Source organism: Bufo bufo, chromosome 4 (assembly GCF_905171765.1).
Source record: "Bufo bufo chromosome 4, aBufBuf1.1, whole genome shotgun sequence".
Lineage (NCBI taxonomy): Eukaryota > Metazoa > Chordata > Amphibia > Anura > Bufonidae > Bufo > Bufo bufo.
In genome coordinates, this window is record NC_053392.1 from 530,238,872 (window position 1) to 530,254,201 (window position 15,330).

The 15,330-nt window shown below is 46.1% G+C and overlaps 1 protein-coding gene across 1 annotated transcript in view; it reads left to right on the forward strand.

Annotated features, from left to right (window-relative positions):
* MCM8 (minichromosome maintenance 8 homologous recombination repair factor) overlaps positions 1 to 15,330 on the forward strand; it is a 75,438-nt gene that overhangs the window by 9,976 nt on the left and 50,132 nt on the right. The window contains exons 5-9 of the mRNA XM_040429772.1: positions 1,590 to 1,693; positions 1,774 to 1,972; positions 6,365 to 6,450; positions 9,695 to 9,846; positions 12,164 to 12,362. Of these exons, the coding sequence (XP_040285706.1) occupies positions 1,590 to 1,693; positions 1,774 to 1,972; positions 6,365 to 6,450; positions 9,695 to 9,846; positions 12,164 to 12,362 (740 nt within the window). The remainder of the gene's footprint in view (positions 1 to 1,589; positions 1,694 to 1,773; positions 1,973 to 6,364; positions 6,451 to 9,694; positions 9,847 to 12,163; positions 12,363 to 15,330) is intronic.

Sequence of the window (15,330 nt, forward strand, 5' to 3'; positions counted from 1 at the left end):
CGGTCATGTTTTCAGGATTTCCTTAGTATTGAGCAGGTGATATAATTAGTGTCAATGCATCAGGACTTACCACAGGTATTCATTCTGTGGGATATTCTCAAATCATGATCGGTAGGTGGGCCCTGAGGGCTGGAGTTGAGGAACACTGCTTTAGAAGGCTTAGAATTTTACAAGCAATTCTTCAAATTTTCAAGATAATTTCCAAAACAGAATTTTTTTAAGGACTAGTTCAGATTTTAGGTGAGTTTGAGTGGCTTATATAAAATAGAAACTGTCTATAAATGTTTTCTTTCAGTGTTCCACAGGAATTAAAGTAAAATTACATAAAGTAAAATGGAGGTGGACATCTAAAAATTACTTTTTTTGGTTCAGATTTTCCACTTTTCCTGTAACACAGCAAGGGTTAACAGCAAAGCAAACCTCTACTTTATTACCCTGATTTTGCAGTTTACAGAAACACCCCATATGTGGTCATACACTGCAGTATGGGCAAAAGGCAGGGCTAAGAGGGGAAGGAGCACCATATGGAGGGCAAAATTTGCTGGACTGGTTTTTGGGTGCCATGTCTGCAAAATATAGGACATGTCTTATCTTTTGCTGTATCTTGAGGATCGCGTACCCATTTAAGTCAATGTGTCCACAGCATGGAGTTCACAAGACCACTGTCCTTGTATTGGGGACCGCTATTTGTGGTCTGCCATACGGTGATGTGAATGGGCCCTTACACTGACAGTTGCCTAAGGGACCATGCCTGGGGGATGGTCCTCATAGACTTCCGTACATGGCACCCGGGAGCTGATGGAGTTAAAGAGGGAGCTCCCTCCTTTTGTATACTCTTTAGATGCCACGGTCAGCATTGCTGTCTGCATCCATGTGGCCATATGTCCATCCTAAAAAAATAAAATAAATGTCCTGTTCTTGTCCATTTGGCAGACAAGAATAGGCATTTTTACTATAGGGTGGGACGTGCAGAACAGGACAATGCGGGAAGCACACGGCCGGTATCTGTTTTGCAGATCTGTAGTTTGTAGACCACCAAACACATGTGGTCATGTGCATGAGGCCTAATCCATATGTAGATGAGCAGTTAAGTGCACCACGGGTGGGCCCAAGCCACTCTGTGCACCCTTGCTCCTCCTGCTTCCTCTGCCAGCCCCTCTGTCTCTTTCTTTATTGGCATGGTCAAGTTTCTGCACAGTCATCTTGCTTGGCCCTGAGCTGAGATAACCCTATAAGCCATTGTGCTTTAATAGTGAATCTACTGATGAGATGATCATGTATTTTAGATAGCTCTTGGGCTTACAAGAATCTCTCCCGAAAGCTATTCCGCCCGTCCCTCCCATGCACACTCGGCTCAGCTAAGCGTGCATATGTTCTGAATGGAGAGAGGGACGCATGTTCCTACCAGACACCTCTGGCAGCAGCATATCTCCTTGAGAACAAAAGTATTGGGTATGATGATATCCAACTGCCAGAGGCCCCCATAAACATTAGATGGTCGGCTGGTCCTGCTGACATGGACATTAATCTATTGTGTATGGCCAGCTTCTTTTTTTAGTCTTTTTTTGTAAATTTGGATATATTTTCAGGTGTTAACTAAGGACCTTGAGAGACATGCGGCTGAGTTACAGGAGCAGGAGGGCCTTCCATTAGAGGAGACCCCCATTGTCAATGTGCCGTACATACATACAAGGTAGGTATTATAAATTAAAATTAGTATGCATATATATATATGATGGAATTATGTTTGATAACTGACTTTTTTTCCCACAGGGTATATAATTATGATCCACTGACTGCTTTGAAAAACCTTAGGGCCAACCTTTATGGAAAATATGTTGCGTTACGAGGCACAGTTGTGCGAGTCAGTAATATTAAACCTCTGTGCACCAAAATGGCTTTTGTATGTAACATGTGTGGTGATGTCCAGAGCCTCCCGCTGCCGGATGGAAAGTTCACCATTCCAACAAAGGTAACCCCTTTTTCTTTAATGTGGAGGAGACTACATGTTTTAGGACTGTCACTGCCGCAGATATTGCCTGTTGTAAAAGAATATGGACATCTGTAGGTCACCTAGTAGAATAACTGGATGTAGTAAGGGCTCTTTCACACTTGCGTTCTTGTCTTCCGGCATAGAGTTCCGTCGTCGGGGTTCTATGCCGGAAGAATCCTGATCAGGATTATCCTAATGCATTCTGAATGGAGTGAAATCCGTTCAGGATGCATCAGGATGTCTTCAGTTCCGGAACGGAGCGTTTTTTGGCCGGAGAAAATACCGCAGCATGCTGCGCTTTTTGCTCCGGCCAAAAATCCGGAATACTTGCCGCAATGCCGGATCCGGAATTAATGCCCATTGAAAGGCATTGATCCGGATCCGGCCTTAAGCTAAACGTTGTTTCGGCGCATTGCCGGAGCCGACATTTAGCTTTTTCTGAATGGTTACCATGGCTGCCGGGACGCTAAAGTCCTGGCAGCCATGGTAAAGTGGAGCGGGGAGCGGGAGAGCAGTATACTTACCGTCCGTGCGCCTCCCCGGGCGCTCCAGAGTGACGTCAGGGCTCCCCAAGCGCATGGATCATGTGATCGCATTGGACACGTCATCCATGCGCATGGGGCGCTCTGACGTCATTCTGGAGCGCCCCGGGAGCCGCACGGACTGTAAGTATACCGCTCCCCCGCTCCCCGCTCCTACTATGGCAACCAGGACTTTAATAGCGTCCTGGGTGCCATAGTAACACTGAAAGCATTTTGAAGACGGTTCCGTCTTCAAATGCTTTCAGTACACTTGCGTTTTTCCGGATCCGGAGTGTAATTCCGGCAAGTGGAGTACATGCCGGATCCGGACAACGCAAGTGTGAAAGAGGCCTAAGCTGGACATGACTCTTGGCTGTATCTAATAGAGAAGGGGTTCTGATTGGGGGCGCTCTTCTATTGCCACAAGTATGTGGTTAACAAATTAGGTAGTATCCTGTTCTCATGTGGACAATCCCTTTAAGGTTTTGAAAGTAGCACAGAGAATTGTCCGTAGGAATGCAGAAGTAATCGTCTGATCATATGGCTGACCTAATCCACGCAACCGGAGTGGACCCTTTGTATGGCCCATAAAATATCCCTATCTGGGAATTCTGAGGTAATAGAATTCTGGAAGCGTTTAGGACAGTGTTCCCCAACCCCGGTCCTCGGGACCCACCTACCGGTCAGGATTTGAGAATATCCCACAGAATGAATACCTGTGGTAAGTCCTGATGCACTGACACTAATTATCACCTGCTCAATACTAAGGAAATCCTGAAAACATGACCGGTAGGTGGGCCCTGAGGACTGGGGTTGAGGAACACTGGTTTAGGAAACGAAGTGCATGGGTTCCCCCTCAATTCTCTCTTACAAGAGCATATTTCTCTCTCTCTCTCTCTGGAGGATCCAACATGCATGTGCATGGCCACTGTTATGATACAGAGTTATTATCGACCATCCTTAGGATATGTCACCAGTATCAGTTTGGGGGTGGGGTACCTAGTACTAGGGTTGGGCGATATCAAAAATATTCCCACGATAACGATATTAAGAAATTTATCGCGATAACGATATATATTGCGATAAATACCCATTTAAAAAACACTTGGGGCCAAAAGGAGACATTATACTGTATGGGGCGGCCACAAGGAGACGTTATACTGTATGGGGCGGCCACAAGGAGACGTTATACTGTATGGGGCGGCCACAAGGAGACGTTATACTGTATGGGGCGGCCACAAGGAGACGTTATACTGTATGGGGCAGCCACAAGGAGACGTTATACTGTATGGGGCAGCCACAAGGAGACGTTTCACTGTATGGGTCAGCCACAAGGAGACGTTTCACTGTATGGGTCAGCCACAAGGAGACGTTGCACTGTATGGGGGCAGCCACAAGGAGACGTTTCACTGTATGGGTCAGCCACAAGGAGACGTTGCACTGTATGGGGGCAGCCACAAGGAGACGTTTCACTGTATGGGGCAGCCACAAGGAGACGTTTCACTGTATGGGGCAGCCACAAGGAGACGTTGCACTGTATGGGGCAGCCACAAGGAGACGTTGCACTGTATGGGGCAGCCACAAGGAGACGTTGCACTGTATGGGGCAGCCACAAGGAGACGTTGCACTGTATGGGGCAGCCACAAGGAGACGTTGCACTGTATGGGGCAGCCACAAGGAGACGTTGCACTGTATGGGGCAGCCACAAGGAGACGTTGCACTGTATGGGGCGGCGGGCGGTAGTGTAGAGACGCCTCTTACGATCCATCTAACTGGGGTAAAATCCTATTAGGATAATTCGTGGAGGAAGTCTTCTTTGGGAGATTTTAAAGAAGAGGACAGGGCTCCACATGGGCTAGAAGTGACAACTGGTATTGTGTGTGTGTGGGGGGGGGGGGGTGTCATTCTGTGGTGATGTCACTCTCCACCCCCAAAATAGCACTACATGAGGAAGCTGACTTCAAATATGAAGTTCTCCTACCCCTATAAATCACCCCCATGGACAGTGACTGCAGTCAGTAGCCAGGGGTTATGTTAGCGGTCAGTAGTGGGCTGTCGGTCACAAAGGGCGACGCAGATGAAAACACCATCAATGAAAACCATCAGTCTACCGGAGCCCAGTACACACGATATATACACGTCATGTATGTACACAGTGACCTCTCTATTTATATGCGTATCACATCACAGGTGGACACTGGAGTGAAGACACATGCGTTGGTGACACATATTAAAGAGGACCTTTCATGGGTCCAAAGAATATGAACTTAGTAGCAGCCTACATAGAGCGGCGCCCAGGGATCTAAGTGCACTTACTATTATTCCTAGGCGCCGCTCCGTTCGTCCGCTGTGGCCCCCGGTAATTTCTCAACATTCGGTGCAAGTAGGAGGAGACGCCAGTGTCTCTCCTTCTCCCTGACAGCAGCGCTGTCCAATCACAGCGCAGATCTCAGAGCCAGGGAGTTTTTTTTTTCCTCCCTGGCTCTGAGCTCTGCGCTGTGATTGGACACTGGCGTCTCCTCCTACTTGCACCGAATATTGAGAAATTACCGGGGGCCACAGCGGACGAACGGAGCGGCGCCCAGGAATAATAGTAAGTGCACTTAGATCCCTGGGCGCCGCTCTATGCAGCCTGCTACTAAGTTCCTCTTCTTTGGATCCATGAAAGGTCCTCTTTAATGTTTGTACAAAGTCTTGGTAAAGTTGCCATCACAGGTTTAAATAAAATGAAAAAAAAAAAAAGCCTGCTCGTCCCTGCAGCCAGGTTCAGCCCTCCGCGTGCTAGTAGTAATGCAGGAGGCAGAGGCCAGTGACCGGGGAACATAAGCAGGTGGAATCGGACATTTTAGAAGTAGGTCAGCACACATGCGACCACTCCTATGACGTCATTAAATACTGCGTTTTTTCGAAAACTGTGATATCGCCGCTTTTTAATATCGCGGTATATCGTGGATACCGGTATATCGCTCAACCCTACCTAGTACCCCCACTGATAAGCAGTCACTCATGTCGGAAACTACTGGACAGAGCCTTCTCTTGAATGGGAGCTGAGCTGCAGTACCCCTGCACAGCCACTACACAGTGGATGGAACCTTCTGCTCCCGCGTCTCTCCACTGTATGGTTTCCAGAGCTAGCGGCTGCCCGAAACAGTGATAAGTTGCGTCACCGAAAGAGAAGACGTCATCGGCTCAGGCGCACTGAGGGAGTGCTGAGGAGGCGAGCCTCCTTCTCTCAGAGCACCTGCGCCGAATCAAGACAGGCGCGCGATTTTTGAAATGCAGACATAGCCAGCCGGAGGAGGAGATCGCGGCTGGCCCTGTCAATCAACAGGAGGAGGGGGCGGTTTTTTGCGGCTGCTACCAGCAAGTAGCCACCCTACTTGCTGGTAGACAGGTAATTTGCATATTATAAAAGTATGTTTTTTGCATTATCTACTGAACGAAAATGATTAATAACACAATGTATAGATATATCGCAGGATAGGGATTATAAGTACCCAAAAAAAAATTATAAGAGTTTAGTGGGGTGACAGAAGCCGTTTAAACTCTTCTTGCCAGGATCCTCACCGGTTACGGCTGGGGTCCCAGCAGCAGGACCCTGTGTACAGTTTATGATTTGGGTCCCTTGTGACAGAAAGGGCTTGTCCAAAATGGGCGCGCCCTTCAGGTTACAAATGGCTGATTGTCAAAGGGTCAAAATACTAGGCGTAAAACGTATACAGTCCTGCAGACTAATCCTAATGTGTACAGTGTGTCCATCTTACCGAAAACTTTTAAGCGGTATATTTGAATGTATCAGTACCTATAACACTACAGTGCTCCTATTTCTCTCCAAAATTTGCTGTTTCAGTGCCCAGTCCCAGAATGCCGAGGACGTTCATTTACACCGAACCGAGGTTCTCCTCTGACCGTGACCGTGGACTGGCAGACGATCAGGCAAGTAGAGAGCGTCATTTGTCTTATTGAACTGCAAGACCTAAAGAGGCGCCCTTCATCTGCTTTCTGTATGTTTCCCATTTCCCTACATCTCTGTTCTTGACAAAAGCTTCCATAGATCAAAGTGCTTGTTACAAAGGCAGCAGCCCGTCATCCTACGTACGCTTTACTGCCCATGTCCTAGAAGGCTTATTCACTCTTATGCAAAATACAGTTATAGTGCCTTCTTCAATCCAAAAAGCAGCTATTCGCTGATATTTCCATATGAAAGAAATCGTGATCATACAATTATTTCAAAATGGAAAAGAAGAGTTCATGTTTTTTATTCTATTCGATTCATCCAGGTGTTTTTCCTCTATTCATGCTTGAGAAGATTATAGTTCAGATGCAGCACAGGATATGGATTTTGACTATTGTGTAGTTTTATTGCTTTACAGATATAAAGCAGAATATATCTTATTTGATGTCTCCGTTAGATAGACGTTATGCTAATGATAGGATATTTCTATATGTCTAATAAATGACATCTCCTCATTTAAGTGTTTTTCTCTAGGTCATCGTTCCCCGACCTCTGCAGGGCCTTTTGGTCTGGAGGGTTGGGGAAAGGATTATTTTGTAATCTCCCTATAAGATCTTACCCCACCCATGACATTAAAGGAATACCCCACTGATTTATGGCCAGTGCAGGTTCTGATGAGGTGGTGCATTATTTTCATCTTCTATGTTCTTTGGAACCCCGTCAGGCCCTGAACTATGCATAACCTGATGAATCCATTTTCAAGCTGTTTCCTTCATTTTCTGGCCACACAGTTGGTCACAAGGTTGTATTTAACACCCAGAAAATGTAGGTTTGGGATCTGCATCAAAAGTTATTTTTCTGTGCAGTTTTCTGTTATTAAGCGGGTTTTGGGGTGGATTTTGATATGGCTCTTGGACCTACAATTGACTTAATTGGGTATTTCCATGCGAAATCTGCAATAGGAATGAATGAGCTTTTTTTAATGTGATACAGATTATCAATCCTTATGCAGAACAAAATGCTCCATATAAAATACAGCTTGGTTTTTCCATTCAAAACTGTGGGAAATGGATTAAAAGCAGATTCCATATGGATTTTGGTGTGGAAAATGCGCCAGAATCTGAGCGGAAAATCTGCCATGTGAACATGGTCTCAAGGGGCTGTTTAGAAACAAAAGTTTAAAGGGAAACTGTCACCTAAAAACCCCCTCCCAAGCCGCCAGCACTACCTTAAAGTAGCCAGCGGTATGTTTCTAAAGATCCTTTTCTTTCTCCGGTCAGATGTGGCAAAATCTTAAAAAATAACACACTTTAATCCTCTGTGCGCGCTATGTAACGAAGACTTGTGCATCTCTATTTCCACGCCTGCGCATTGCTGTACGCCGCTGTTAGGTAGTTTTCAGCTGCTCAATGCACAGGCTCCTGGGTGCGAGCGCACGTCAAGACGTTCACGGGTCCCAGAGGGAATGCGGAAATAGAGACGGCGGGCGCATGCACAAGTCTTCGGCCGGCTTTTCTGAACAGACGAAAACTATCGACTGTCAATCATAGGCAAAGGGGACGTGGTTATCCTGACTTGAAGCGAGGAGGCCGCTGCCCCCTTGTAACTCTGCTGTTACATAGCGCGTGCAGGGGATTAACACGCCTTTGCCAGTCCTCGGTGCACAGATCCTTAGGCGAAGCAAATCCACATTGTAGAAACAAAGTAGCGGGTCCAGCACTCGGGTCTTGGATAAAAGCATGTAAGGATGTACTCGGTCCTTATTCATGACAGCAACTTGTCATGAGTACAGTCCAAAATGCATTGACTGGTGTCGGGAGATTTCCTGCTGTGTGCCATGTTTTTTTTTTGTTTTTTTTTTAAAGATATTTGAAATAAAAAACCTATGGTTTTATCCAAGACCGGAGTGCAGGGGATTCAAGTTTGTTTTTCAAGATTTTAGCCCATCTGGCCCGAGGAAGAAAAGGATCTTTAGAAACATACGGCTGGCTACTTTAAGGTAATGCTGGCGGCTTGGAGGCGTTTTTTAGGTGACAGGTTCCCTTCAAAGAGGACCTGTCGCCTCTCCTGACATACCTGTTTTTATTAGCGTCATGCATTCCCCGTGTAATAACGATTCTGGAGCATCTATTCTTATGTCTGTATGTTGTGCCAATCCTTTACTATTTCTTCTAGAAGTTATGAATGAATTGCTAGCAGTCTGCAGTAAGGGTACAGAGGGGAGGTAACCAGTTGGGGGTGTGTCTCTGCACAGTCTGAAAATGGCAGTGCTGATTGGATAGAGAGAGTCTGTGCAGGGACACGCCCCCAACTGGTTACCTCCCCTCTGTACCCTTACTGAAGGATAATAGCAATGCATTCATAACTTGTAGTAGAAATAATAAAGGAATGGCACAACATAGAGTCATAAGAATAGATGTTCCAGAATGGTTATTACATGGGGAATGCGTGAAGCTAATAAAACAGGCATGTCAGGAGTAGGGAAAGGTCCTCTTTAAGTTTTTTTTCCCCAGAAACAATGCCAAAGCAGCCAATGGGCTGTGTTTTGTACTGCAGGTTAGGCATATTCAGGCGAATGGTACTGGCTCTCCGTGGTTATGGAAGTGGAACCAGTAACACAGGGATTGGGAGAAAACTAAGCCGTGCAAAGACCCATTGAAATCCCTTTGTTTTCACCGGATCTTTGTGGTCCTTCATATTGGAAAAAGCTGAAATGAATATGGCTCTCAGTCTAACTAATCAAGGGACTTATTCAGAAGAGGATTTAAAAAGTCTTGTCATTTTCACAAACTTTGCATAAATCATTAGTAAAAAAAACATAGATAAACTCTGTAATATATCTTTTTAAAGTAAAATGCTTCTTTCTACACTTATCAGCCCCGTTAGTAGAGGGCATCATGTGAGTTTACCACCCAGTGCTGCTGCTTGTAAGTCTCTGAGAGCTTGGATGTGACTCTCATAAACTTGCATAGAAAGGGTGACTTCTGGTCCACACAGGAGACACTGTGTGAATTGGCCGCTCAGTTTGCAGATCACATGCCCAAACTGGGGACCCAAATGGAGCCGGTATTACAAAGAGGAAGTTCTGGGGTGAGTAAACCGACTATTCTGCCGTTTACATGGGGCCCTCTACTGACCGGCTAAAGAATAAAGAGAATAAAAATCGGTTTTAGCCAAATTATACATAGTAGGCAGTCCCTTACTGGAATATATTTTCTCTTACAGAGTCCAAGAGCTGATGTCAGATGATCAGCGGGAATCTGGTAGGATCCCAAGAACTGTAGAATGTGAACTGAGCCAGGATTTAGTGGACAGCTGTGTCCCTGGAGATATGGTGACCATTACTGGGATAGTTAAAGTATCAAATATTAAAGATGGTACGTCCTACTTCTCTTATACAAGGTCACATACGAAAGCTTAAAGATGTTCTCTCACTTCAGTAAGTGGCATTTATCATGTAGAGAAAGTTAATACAAGGCACTTACTAATGTATTGTGATTGTCCATATTGTCTCCTTTGCTGGCTGGATTCATTTTCCATCACATTATACACTGCTCGTTTCCATGGTTACAGACCACCCTGCAATCCATCAGTGGTGGTCGCGCTTGCAAAATATAAGAAAAAGCTTCAGCCTCTCTGGTGACCGGGACCATGGGACCGCACATAGGCTAGTGCTTTATCCTATATTGTGCAAGCACGACCACCACTGATGGATTGCAGGGTGGTCTGTAACCATGGATACCAGCAGTGTATAATGGGATGAAAAAATTAATCCAGTCAGCAAAAGAAGCAATCACAATACATTAGTAAGTGCCTTGTATTAACTTTCTCTACATGATAAATGCCACTTACTGAAGTGAGACAACCCCTTTAAGTGCTTTTATGAATTATACTGATAAAATTCAAACATTTGTCAGATACTTGCTCCTGGAAGGTACTGGTTCTCATTGCGGAGATCCATCTTGTAGAAGAGTGTTATGCGCAATGCTGCCTGGGAAAAGTATACAAATCAGTTCCCTTCGGAAGGAAGTAATTAAACTGTCTCTTTAGTGCCATCTATGGGTAGCATCCCTGTATGTCAGTGTCCTAGTAGGTGGCACTACCTCTGGAGGAGAGCTAACTAATAAGGTTTTTGAACTATTTTGACTGAGTACCTGACAACAATTAGGCTCCATTCACACGTCCGCAAAACACGGAAAGCGGCAATGTGCGTTCCGCATTTTGCGGACCGCACATTGCCAGCACTAATAGAATATGCCTGTTCTTGTCCACAATTGCGGACAAGAATAGGGCATGTTCTATTTTTTTGCGAAACGGAAGTGCGGGTCCGGAGTGTATGGGTCCGCAATTCTGTTCCGCAAAATGCGGAACGAAATCGCGGACATGTGAATGGAGCCTTATCCCGTTTTTAAGGCAGTTTACTTACCTTTTTACTCTTTATTAATTGAGTTTGAGAAGTTTATATCAAAGCACCTTGTACTATTGCACTTTTGTGATGCTTGGCAAAAGTCCCAGTAAAAGGACTAAAACGTTGCACGGGACACTACTTCTTCACATTTGGGAGTGTCATGGATTTTTTTTCTACTACTCATTTTGGATGTTTTTGGTCAAGTCCGCAAATTCAGGCACACCAATCTGATATTACTTGCTGTGCTGCTCTGTTTCCTTTTTTATATCTTTTTCCTCCACTGTCCACGAGTGATTAAGCAACTTGAATGTCATGGCAACGGGTCCATAAACCTACAGCGATTTGTATCCGATTGCTTGTTTGTGTGCATATGGTATTTACAGCATTCTATGATACATGTATAATGGCTTATCGAGGTGCGTCTCTGTTTTTGATGATTAGAAACCTCGTATTAATCTCCTCGAGAAATATTGAGTGGCTGCCTTGGTGACATTCGAAAAAAATGTAGTGCAGTGTTTTTCGTTACTCACAGGGTTACATGTGGACAGTTATGGTGTATCCACAGGATACATCATAAATATCCTCTTGGACCTGTATCGAGGCCGCGTACTTTGGCTGATGTGAAAGGGGAAATAGCTGCGCATGTGCTGCCCTCTCCTTTCACTTCTATGGCAGCTCATGTACGTAGGACGTGAAACCACATACTTGTGGATATTTCATAAATGTCCAGATGGGAATACCCAGCCAAGCCAGTACCTCAAGTCACCATGACAGTATACCAGCTGAACTTGTTCGCTAGGCAGAATGGTTTCAGTAACAGCGCACGTTGTACAATGTAGATGACAAGCTCACATAGCGTGCAGCTCCTATAATTTGGGATGGCGTGTAGTACCTACCGGGTAAACCTTTTTAAAAAGCCTAAAATCCAGTGGGGAAGTTTATCAAGACTGGCGTACACAGTCTTGATAAACGTACACATGCGCCAGTCTTAATCTCTCTGCGCTGGTGTGAGATACGCCTAATTTATTTAGAGACAGATGCCCCCCCATCTCCCGCGAAGTCTGTCCCCTTTTTCTTTCCACTTATAAAAAGTGGTAAGAATCCTAAAAACTCAGAAATTACGGTGCGCATATGGCATGTTCTATAATGTCCACCGATGTGTTGCTTCCTAAACGACATCATGTTTCAGTGCATTTTATTTCAGTCCATTTTATCGCGCACTAAGTTTTTTCACGGCCCCTTATGAAATGCACGCCTTACATTCTTATGTCTTATATTCTATACAGGAGGCTTTAAAAATAAAAATAATAAATGTATGTTCCTGTTATACATTGAGGCAAATTCTGTCAGCAACAGCAAAGGCCAGAAAACGAAAGACACAGATGAAAGTGTCGGTCATGGAGCCGCCATGGACTTCTCCTTAAAAGACCTCTACGCTGTTCAGGAGATCCAGTCTCAGGAGAATCTTTTCCGGTTAATAGTCCAGTAAGTATGCTTCTCTCAATATTTCTCGCTGACTGATGTTAATGATTTATGCGTTCATTAAAATTGAAAAGTAGAAGCTTGCGTTACGAAGCAGCCTTCAGCTGTAATCTCATCCCCCCTCCCAGATAGGACTATTGCTGAGGATTTATATTTATATATAGGGCCGTTTTCTTTGGCTTTCAAAGGAAATCCTGATACAAGATCTGCAACTAATTTCACATTCTCTCCAGAACTGAAGATATATTTTGTGGATTTTTATTTTACTTTTAGACTATTAGTATTTATAAAAAAAATAACAAAATCATCAAATGTATGTATGGCATGCTAAAGGGTTGTCTCATGAAGACTACCCCTATCCACATTAGGCCCTATGGACATCATAGAGGAGGATTCCCCACTCTGCTAGAGCAGCTCATGTCCTGGCAGATTTCATTACATAGATGACCTTTCATCTGAATGGCCGCCATTGAACAGTTGGAGAAGCTGGATGTGGCCTTTGCTGTTTGGGTGTCAGAAGTGGGAATTCACTGAAAGAATATAATATCGCGAGAAGACCGTATCGAGTATATCACTCTTAGCAGAAACCTCTGGCATCAACATTAAAACATGAACTTTTATTTGAAATAGTCTAAAATATGAAAATTTTGACTCTTGAAAATAAAAGCTATGTTTTAATTGAGAGGCTTTAGGCTCTGCCAACAGTGATATATATGTGTGTCAGGAGTGGGCTCTCTGGTGACCACCTTAAAAGGTATTTTCTGTGATGAGACAACTTTAAAGGGAACCTGTCATCTGGATTTTGGGTATAGAGCTGAGGACATGGGTTGCTAGATGGCCGCTAGCACATCCGCAATATCCAGTCCCCATAGCTCTGTGTGCTTTTATTGTGTAAAAAACTGATTTGATACATATGCAAATTAACATAAGAGTCATATCTTACTTGTGTGACCAGAGAAGAGTCATATTTCTCGCCCAATTCCTTGGGGGACACAGGAAACCTTGGGTATAGCTCATCTCCATAGGAGGCGTGACACTAAGTGAAAGACTGTTAAGCCCCTCCTCCAGCAGCTATACCCTCAGCCTGAAGCGAGCAACTACCAGTTTTTTTGCTTAGTGTCAAGGAGGCAAGACACTCTCTGCACTGCAGAGCTGTCTTTGCTAAAGATTTTATTTTTTCTCTTTTTATTATTTTCAACTTTTTTCCTTTTTTCAACAGGGACAACAGAGTCGCAAAGACCTCTCTGTTTTCCCGGGGTTGAGCTGCGCCAGTGCCGGCTATCCGCACTGCTGCCTCCCCCACAGAAGAAAAGGAGGACCAGGGCAGCCCAGCTCCCCTGCATCCCGCCAGCACAAGGGTCGCCCGCCTGCAAGCCCCTCTCCAGCTTCCTGCCACTTCGGTGCCAGTGGCTGAAGGGGCGTCCCTGCTGGATGGACTGAGGGTGAAAACGTCGACTGGTGAGGTGGCTATGCAGCCGTTCCTACCCCCCCCTCTGTTAGGGTTCTAACTTCTGTGTTCCCTCTGCCTAGCCTTGTCACATTACAAGGCTTACTGTCGGCTTCCCCCCTTTGTGTGTGGAGCAGGACGGAGCGGTGCTCGTGGGGGAGGGTTTACTGCACAAGTTTACCTCAGGTGCTGCGGCCATGTGGGGCCGCCTTTTGTTATCTCGGCCAGTGCTGCCGCTGTGTTCAGCTGCCGGCTGACTTCTCTTGCCGGCTACCGGTGTGTCATTCGCCGCCGGTGTATAAGGAGGTGGTCGGGGGGCAATATTTTCTCGGCGGCATATTTGTTTGAATCGCGCGCGCGAAAGTTCCAGCGGGGGGCGGAGCTTCGTTCCGCTTCTCCTGTACATGTTAGACATTCAGTCGGGGGGGCGGACGTCTTCTTCCCGCTCCTCGCTGGCCCCGCCTCCTCTTCGTGCCAGCCTGCTCTCAGGACGGATCGTTTTTACCTCAGGTGTTGCCGCTGCTGTTGCCGCTGCTGTTGCCGCTGCTGTTGCCGTCCGCTCCCACTGTGACCTGGTAGGACTGTTGACCCCTTCTAGCTCTGCAGCCCTCTGGCCTGGACGCTTTTATATTACTTCAGCCAACATGTCTGACCCCTCAGCGCCGGCCGGTCCTTGGTATCACACCTGCACCGCATGTAAGGCGCCCCTTCCTCAAGGGCAGCCTGACCCGCATTGCTCGGCTTGCAAAGCCCCATTACAGGGTCCACCATCTGTTGTGTCACCCCCTGGCCTCTTGGATCCCCCTGACTGGGCTAGATCCCTTTCCCAGGCTGTGGTCAGCCTCTCTAACGTTGTGGGCCGCCTTGCAGAGGTATTGCCCTTATCGCAGCCGGATATTTCCCCTGCTGGGCCCTCCGGGTCCGCTATCTTAGCTGACCCGTCTGAGTCCCTCTCTCCAGGCGACACCTCCAGAGCCCGTCAACCCCAGAAGCGGTCTAGGGCGGAGCGCCTATCATCCTCGGATGCTTCAGTATCACCCCCAAGGGTGCGCTCTCAGTCGGGCCCTTCCTCGATACAGGATATGCCCTCTGAAGGGGAACTAGTTGATTCAGATTGTGATATGGACTCGGCCTTGCCTTCAAAACTGGCTTCTGCTGTGGGCCATCTTATTAACAATATTCGTGATACCTTTAAGATTCACGATGATCCTCCTAATTCTGAAAAAAACGGTGTTTCCTTTTTTCGCCATAAACAGACGTCTGCAGTTTTTCCCCTGCACACTGACTTCTCGTCGGTGGTTTCCAAGGCCTGGGCCCGCCCTGATGCCCGTTTTACCCCGCCTAAGAAGTTGGATATCTGTTATCCATTCCCGGCGGATTGCATTACAAACTGGGCGTCACCACCCAAAGTCGACCCCCCGGTGGCCCGTTTGGCAAAAAGCACGGCTATTCCCGTTTCTGATGGCTCTTCCTTACAATCTACTGAGGATCGCCGTATAGAGGCCATTACCAAAGGTATCTTTG